General features: G+C 43.4%; 1 protein-coding gene across 1 annotated transcript; it reads left to right on the plus strand.

Annotated features, from left to right (window-relative positions):
• The first annotated feature begins 2,266 nt into the window (after positions 1-2,266).
• On the plus strand, positions 2,267-8,222 carry spry4 (sprouty homolog 4 (Drosophila)). The gene is made up of 2 exons (XM_029519650.1): positions 2,267-2,483; positions 4,726-8,222. Exon 2 carries the CDS (start codon positions 4,777-4,779, stop codon positions 5,923-5,925), a length of 1,149 nt encoding a protein of 382 aa, XP_029375510.1. The 5' UTR covers positions 2,267-2,483; positions 4,726-4,776; the 3' UTR covers positions 5,926-8,222.
• Positions 8,223-8,912: the final 690 nt, after the last annotated feature.

The following is an 8,912-nucleotide window of genomic DNA, read 5'->3' on the forward strand; positions in this document are numbered from 1 at the left end:
CTGGAAGCAGATGGGGCTGTCCATTATTATCCCAAGCTCACAGCAGTAGCCAGCAGATGTGGCAGGAAGGAAGGCCGGGAGGAATGGCTCAAGAGAGAAATCTAGGCCGTCCCTTCTGTGCATGTATGCCTGGATGATCATACCAACAAGAAATCTACAATTCAACAAGCACTTCATGCAGGCCAATGCCTGCAAGCCACACAGCTGCAGACAGAAAATCTCCAAGTTCTCCAGTAGGCAATCTGTACATTTATATGTATGAGAGACTCTATGAGACAGAGAAATGTAAGAAACTTAAAGATGTATGAAGAAGTCATCACATGCCCTCTTGTTGTTACAAAGCTGTTTAAATAGTATGGTTAGTTAGTATAGTTTTAATATAAACTATGAATCAATAGGTCAAGATAAAAGCCAAATAAAAATGAAATAAAAACCAGAAAACATCCTCAAGATTTCATCACTTAACATTTTTGTTTGTTTTTTGTATTCTTCCATCCATTCATATATCCGTTACCTATACAATCTATCAGTGCAGGGTTGAGTAGAGCTGGCATCAGTATTGTTACAATCATGGTTTACATTCATGTAAAAATGTATTTAAAATAAACATTAAAGAGAAAAAAATGTGTCACTTGCATGATAAAAGCTTACTCTTGATCACCACAGTCATTTAAATCCATAAATCAATATTACAGGTATATGATGAAACATATTAGATAGCATAGTTAGAGAAAATGTATGTGATAAAATATTTTGGTAATTGCTGACCAATAAGAAAAAAATAACTCTTACATTTAGAGTGGTCTACATATGTTGTTACTGATCAGAGAAAGTCTGTTCACTCAACTTGATTTCTTGCCAAAGGCTGAAGGAAATCGTGAACTCTCCCTGATGCATTAAAATATAAATAAATTCACCTCATTCTTCCCCTTTTCTTTCACCGGGTTTTCTCCAAAACAATAATCCCAATTTGGAGGTGTAATGGTTACCATGGTGATATGGGCAAACGAATAATGGGGGCAACTGTTAACCTTTGACTGGTTTAAAGAAGCCCCAAGCCTGGGCAGTGGGAGGGAGGAGTGCGCGCGCACGCACACACACACCCACACACCCACACACCCACACACACACACACGGGGATGTCGGAGAGAAAGGAAATTCACACTCATTTCCTCCGTGTGGTTTCGGTACAAATCAACAACATCCTGTCCTTTTGTGAATCCTGCCTGCCCTCATGCTGGTTTGCGTTTCAGGCTAGGCGTTATAACCAACCCCCCCACACACACACCATCCTCTTACCCCCCACCCCTTCACCCTCTTTCCTCCCCTCCACCTCCTCCGTTTTTTTTTCTTTTTTTCACACTTCCATACAAGCTGTAGTCATACTTCACATTGTTGCAGAGGAAGGAAATGCACGTCCTTGTTCGCAATAAACTGCTCTACATAGAACAGGAAGGATTTTTATTTATCCTCCTCGAGCTGAGGCATGTTATGTGAAAGATTTTCAGGACATCTTCATCCACAGATTACTGTCTCAAAAGAAAAAGAAACCATCAGCTTGCTACCATTTGTATTTATTTATTTGACACCTCATATTATTGCCATAATGTGGCTTTTGCAGAGATGCTGTGTTTTCTCCAACAGGGGCGAGCACAGCATCTTTATATTCTCCATTAGACATGTGGGCACGGATTCATCACAATCGGAAAAATATTAGAGGTCACATTTGCAAGCAAAGGAGAAATTAACTCATTCACTGCAGATTTAGCCCACTCACATCCCCCCTCGCTCTCCAAATTATTACACAATGCAATAATCGCGTCTCCTTTAACATTCAGCAGGAAGCGGGCGCTGCATAGATAAATAAATTATCGGTCTAAAATAAAGCGAGTGGCACCGCCGCCGATGAGCCGACTCTTTATGTAAATCAGACCTGACTTTGCCCTTGTGACCAATAAAAGCCCCCCCGCTTCTCTCTCTCTCTCTCTCACACACACACACACCTCATTCGCCATTTCTTCCCCATTCATAAAAATCTCGGCATCGCGCCTGCGCAATGCCATTCTGAGTCCTCCCCATTCATAAAAATGTAACCTCCGCATTTCAGCCCTCCCGAGACGCTCTGCCCTCCCATTCACAAAAAAAAGAGAGAGAAGAAAAAAAAGCCGAGGCATCTGCGCAGTGCCGTCCCTTTTCCGTTCCTCTACCCTCCCATTCATAAAAACTCACTTCCCTCCCCCTCGGTAGTTGCAACATCATACCCAAAGCTCCGCGTCCACAACCGCAGTCGCCTTTTACGCACCGAGCGAGTAGAGATTAGAGCCGGAGACTTGCTCTCATGATTTTATTTCCAAATAATTTGGACTAATCTTCACTCAACGTGTTCTTCTTTTGGAGCTATCCGCTCGCTTGGACTGGACTATAACCCTGCGCGCAAAAACTTGGTGTGCAACGGAGAGATGAGAGTTTTATCCTGAAACACAGTAAGTGATCAGCTCTGGTGTTCACTGTTGGTTACTTGCGTATGTGCGTCTGCACAGACCCACCATTCAGCCTGATGGCTTCTTCCTATACGCTTCAACGTCCCTCTCAGTCCGCGGGGGTTGCAGGCACCAAAAACCCTCTTGCATATTCCATTTTGCAAACAAACTGCGTCCCCGACCTGTTTGCACACTGGGTAAATATTTAACCACCGATTTTTGTACCTAAAGCGGGGCTGAGGGCGCACGGAGGGGGAACGGCGTCGCGTTTTAAGTCACGTAACTTTGGTGGCGCTTATAATTTCCCCCTTTTATTTTGGGAAAGAGGGAAGCATCTATCCCGTCTCTTTTTGTGGCTTCATCTAAAGCCACTGTCATAATACAAATGCATCGGAACTGTCCAACATCCCCACCACTGCCTGCCCCTCCGTCCGCCCTGAAGCCCGGACATGTTGTACCTCAGCCGCCTCGGTTACTTGTCTCGCTCTGCAGAGACGGCCTGGTTGGCACGCTATGCAAGCCGTGTCAGGTGTTTTTGCAATTAACCGTGAGCATTTATACATTGTCCAGCTTTGCTTCCGATAAAATATTAAAATAATCATTAATCACCATTAATCTTGTTCTTTTGGTTGGCCAAAATAAAAACCAAAAAACCAAAACACGTTTACGCATCAAACTGCGCACTTAGAGCCGCGGAACCATTTTTAGCGTCATGCTTGTCCTTTCCTCGGTTTACTGATATCAGAACGGTGTGTTGAGTACGTGGTTACAATACCTATATGAACATGTTATCTGCCGCCTCCGGTTCTTATGACTCAGTTCATTCACATATTGAAGGGAGGGGACGTACACACACATACGCATGGTTCAGTTCCGACTTGGAGCCCGTAATGGTCGAGATTTGACGATCGCAAGCGCTTGTGGTGGTGCCAGCAATGTCGCAACAGGTTTCTCCAGCAGGCTCGAGGAAACGCGAAGAAGGGTTAGGGTTAATAACACGGGGGGACTAGTGGTTCACATCTTTTTAGGAAATTGAAAATCTATTTATCGCATTAAAAGAGAGTTTATGTTTAGTAAAATGAATGCGGCCTTGGAAGAATAACCAGAGACTGGCTGTAAATAACTAGGGGGAAGGGCTATATTAGGCAATAAGGTAATAAAACACCCCAGATAGGTTGGTGGAAATATAAACGCCGTGCTGCGTCGTTTTATTTTCAGTCACCTTATTTCCTGAGAACTGGTTTGGTCTTTGACGGCAGTCGAGCGTTCATTGATGAAAAGGATGAAATGGTCTCCATTCAAGCTCATCATGACGGGGGCGCACTGATTCATGTTTCTAACAGCGACTGCAGCCAGCTTCTTTCATTCACAAAAAAAAAAATAATAATACTAATAAAATGCAGTTCTGAAAATGAGCCGCATTCACAAATTCCTATACTTATGTAATCCAACTTTGTTTTTACATGCTGTCTATTAGAGGACAAATGTATTGTTATCTAAAATATTTGTTTAATTAGTAGACTTATTTCACTGTGTGATTCTGTATAAAGACTGCTTCCTGCATTCATTTTGTCTTTGTCAAAGTCCCTTTTCAAGCAACCTTCTCTCTGCTCTGCCTTCTTTTGCATGCAAGCCCTTCTCTCTGGTGCTCCCTGCTCTTTGGGAAGGAGGCAACGAGAGTCCAACTTCTATTGTTCTTATGTCAAAGTTAGAATGGAGGAGGTTTGAAACCTTGTTGGTATTCAGTTGAAAAATCAAGATGTTTGGAAACTCTACATTCAGGGTATTGCAAAGATCTGTATTTCTGTTGGGAAGCTGAAACACATTGAGTGTAAAGATTGTACTAAACTGCCTCTAAATTTGGTCAGTTTTACATGGTGTTTGATGTGCTGATTTGAAAGTGAGTAATCCCAGATAGTCATAGTATGATTTATCATGACCATACAAGAAAGTCTCAGTCATGAGATGAAAGTAGTTTTAGCAGTTCAGATGTGTAGCAGTAGCAGTGTCAAAGCAACAAGCAATTAAAAAAGGGTTACAAAAAGGGTCAAAAGGACATTGACATAATTTATGGAGATACTGAGCCATATTGGTATATCAATAACAGTTTCTTTTCACTTTCACCTGCTTTTCATCTTTTGCTTAATTTCTTCTTTAAGATGGGTGCTTTAGAAAAAGGGCAAGTACACATAAAACAGCCGATTCTCCCAGTTATGACTGTTTTCTTTTGTATCTGTCTTTACAGTATTGATAAATGCTGCTTTAGAGTGAAGACGTGCGAGGCACCAGCCTACACATGGAGTCCAGGGTCCCCCACCACATCCCCGGAGTGTCCTCCTCTATCATATCCCAGCCCCTGCTGGACAGTCGTGTGCCCTATGGCCGCCTGCAGCACCCCCTCACTATCTATCCTATCGATCAGATAAAGTCCTCGCATGTGGAGAACGACTACATTGACAGCCCAGCAGTCATCTCCCAGCAGCCCCCAAGCCAGAAATCTGTAAATCGAAGAATCACCTGGCTCGGTCAGAATCAGGAGGCCTTCTTGGGGGCAAACCACAACCACCATCACAATCACCAAAACCAGCACCACCAACAGGGCAGGTGTGAACCCCACCCTCACCAGGACACCACCACACACCCTTGGATTTCCTTCAGTGGGAGGCCAAGTTCTATAAGCAGTAGCAGCAGCACCTCATCTGATCAGAGGCTGCTGGACCATGCTGCACCCACCCCAATTGTGGATCACCACCCGAACCTACACCTGCACCAGGGGCCCTTGAACACAGTCAATACCCGAACTCCAGGCTGCCTCGCATCCTCTGAATCCAAGGTCCTCACCTCCTCTTCCACTGCTTCCTCCCGCTCCTCTTCCTCCAAATCACTAGACCTCAAGTCTGCTAAGATGCCTGCAGGAGGCGTATGCTCCAGTGGTGGCCAGCATGGGCTGGCGCTGATCCCTTCCTCACCAGCTGAGAAGAAGCACCTCCTTCTCTGCGAACACTGTGGGAAGTGCCGCTGCACGGAGTGTACGCTCCCCAGAACCCTGCCCTCTTGTTGGGTCTGCAACCAGGAGTGCCTGTGCTCTGCTCAGAGCCTGGTGGATACAGCCACCTGCATGTGCCTGGTCAAAGGGATCTTCTACCACTGTACTGAGGATGAGGACGATGAGGGCTCCTGCGCCGACAAGCCCTGCTCATGTTCCCAGGCCAACTGCTGCGCGCGCTGGTCCTTCATGGCCGCCCTTTCCCTTGTCCTGCCTTGCCTCATCTGCTATCTGCCAGCTATGGGCCTGGCCAAACTGGGACAGAAGTGTTACGACAATGTTAGCAGGCCTGGCTGCCGCTGCAAGAACCTGCAGGGTGGCGTGAGTGTGCCTGCATCTAAAAACAGTAACGTGGAAGCAAAAGTTGGGACTCTAGAGAAGCAGCAGCAAGGGTCATGATACTGGACCAAACTGACTGGCAGTGACCTTGCTAAAAAAAAAATGGACAGGGCCACACAGTACTTGCTCGCGGTCTATGGAAAGGACAATCCAACACCAACCCCTTAAACTATCCCATTAATCTGCTGGAAGATGACTTATGTAAAACAAAGGTACTTAAATGGCTTTCTGACCTGTGTTTGATAGGGTGGTGAACAAAACAGGCCTGAGTTGACAAGTAAGAATAGATTATAGGCCTGTTCTTGGTGTTTTGTTTGTTTGTTTTTTTCCAGTTGGTTTTTTGGTTTTTTCATTTGTTTATGAGAGTGACACAAGAAGACACTAGATTGTGGGACTGGTGCTTGTGTTGTGCCAAGATGGCCCAAGGCACAAAGTCATTGTACCTCTCTGCTGCTCTGAATATCTCAGCTAATTTTTGTAACAGCAACTAACCAGATGCTGGTTGCAGATCCTTGGAAAACATAGAAGCTATATGAGATAAATATCAGTACAACCCCTCCCACTCCGAGAAAGCACAGCCCTATGGTGCCCCTGTCTGAACCAACAAATTAGTCCCCATACCACAGCTTTATCATAGGCCACTGTAAGAGTAAAACCAACACTCAGCTATTGTGATCACCAATTCTCAAGGATGCTAGATTGTTATTCCTAACATTTTATCTCTTTGTTTTTAGCTCTGTGGAAGAGCTGTGAAAACAACAGAAATGTCCCATAATTCTCACTCAGTTGTACTACTGCAAGTGAGAGAGATAATCTCTTTACAAAGTTTTAAGGGGGTGAAACCCAAGACTTTCTAAAAGATTTTGAATGCAGTTTACCAATCACCTCAGAGGTAATGCATGTTGTGACCTGCATGCTCTAGTGTAATGGTTTCCCACCGTGCTAGAAGTTGATGTGTCGTAGAGAAATGTGTTTTTTAAAAAAAAGTACACCCAACCTGCTCAGGGACTGTTACAGTAATCCTCTCTCAAACTTGGCCTATAGCATGTTGGTTTCTTAACTGCCTAAGAGCCTGGTCTGCTTCCTCTTTGCACAAGACAGCAAAGAAACATTTAGGGACCAAAAGGCAATACTGAATAATTTAAAACAAGTAAGCTAAGTGAGAGACAAACTGGCCAGAAAATAACGTTTCCAGAGAAAAGAGGGGATGCAGGTGATATAGAGTGAAGAGGGGGAGGGAAGGCATAGCAAAGTTGTTGTTGTGTTTGTATCTAGTCAGCCTTTATCGAAAACAAACCTGCCACTTGCACAACCTTTTTAGGAAGATGCAAACCCCTTAAAGGATGTACTAAAGCACAGTATTAACCACCTCAGCTATCTCATATTACATTGGTGTGCACTACATTTAGCCCACCCTACACACACGTGCAGTGTCTTCATTAAATTCTAATCATTATGCTGCATAGCTTAGTCAGATAGTCTATCTTTTATTCTGAAAGTCTATTTTTGTGGCTTGCATGACATTCTTAGGACTTTGCCAAAGGAAGCTAGCATACAGTAGCATGTTTTCGCTGTCTGAGTGATCACAGTTGTTATGCACTCTTGCCAAATGGAGTTGATGGCAGTTGGTTCTTAAAGGCACGCTGCCCTTACAGACGGCCTTTTCTATTTGGCATAAAAGCAAACTGTCTTTGTTGCTCTGTGGCACACACCTCTATTTCATGCCGAACCCTTAACTTCCATTAGGGCACCTAACTTTGCTCACACTTGTATTTGTCTTTTGCACAAAACCAATATCACACAGAAAAAAAAAGAAAAAAAAAAAAACCACAAACAGATATACACAAACACACACATTGTCCTTAGTCTTGAATGTATGAGGCAATATTTTCAAAACCGAGCAATTCAGTCTGTGAGAAAGGTGCCAAAACTGAGAATGATTGTCTGACTGGGCAAAAGCCTAGTAGGTGTAGGTGGGCAGCAAAAATCACAAATGTTTTGACAATATATTTAGTAATAGAGCTATGCAGGTGAAATGTTATTTGCTGTAAATAGTTTCACAACATTTGTGTTCTTTAGAAGAGACTTTTAAATGTCCTTGAAAGATTGCATGGTACATTATAACTACAATTCAGTACAAAATATATATAGAGAATATATTAGATATATATTTTGAGGGTAAGATAAAAAGATGTTTTTGAGGTTGTGAGAAAAAGAAAAGAGGAAGGGCAGTGAGACTAAGGTTTGGGAAGGGGTAACAAAAATGACACGTCTTTCGATCACGAGCACTTGATTCAGAAAAGTGCCCAGCAACAAAAAAAAAAAAAAAAAAAAAAAAAAAAAAATCCTGTTTATCTGTTTATGCTATCCATGGCTCATTAGCAGTCGAGAGGCTAAGCTAATTCCCTGGTTCCTCTCTGAGTCCTAAAGACTGTGGACTCATTGAATCCACACAGGGAACACAATCTACCCCTATCCGGATCAGCCCATTTCCTGCTGTTACTGCTCAGTGTCTCAGCTCTCTCCCCTCTTTCTCTCGTTCCTTCCCCACCCCTCTTTCCGCTTCTTCCTCCCTGAAAAAAAAAAACAAAAAAAAAAACTGTCCAACGAACACCCCTAGCCTTGATTGACAAACACAGCTGCTGTGCATAAACTTGTCATACCACAGAGACACGAGAGAAAGACAAGTCTGTCTATCTTTTTCTCCCTTTCTCTCTGTTTTCCGCCTGCCTTTGTTTTTCTCTCAAGCTGTGTTCGGTGCCAACCAGTGGACCTCTTTTTCAACAGTTGTTGCCTTTCTTTTCTGTAATTCCTCAGCTCTGTCACTGCAAGAGTAACGTTTATCACGTAACATTAGCTTTATATTTTTCACATGTGCTCGCTAGCCTGTCTAAGGTGTGGAATAATCACCCACAAAGACAAGTCAATGATTTGAAACTTTTACTTCTTTAACCTTTTTCCCCCTTGGATAATGCTGTGATTTTTTACACACTCATAGCCCTTTCTGGGGCTCAATGCGGGCACAGCTTTTTTTTTTTTTTTTTTTT

The sequence above is a fragment of the Echeneis naucrates genome, chromosome 14, assembly GCF_900963305.1.
Source record: "Echeneis naucrates chromosome 14, fEcheNa1.1, whole genome shotgun sequence".
Classification (NCBI taxonomy): domain Eukaryota; kingdom Metazoa; phylum Chordata; class Actinopteri; order Carangiformes; family Echeneidae; genus Echeneis; species Echeneis naucrates.

What these genes read in the sequence shown, in the direction of transcription:
- spry4 (XM_029519650.1), top strand. Translation starts at nt 4,777, where the DNA reads ATGGAGTCCAGGGTCCCCCACCACATCCCCGGAGTGTCCTCCTCTATC.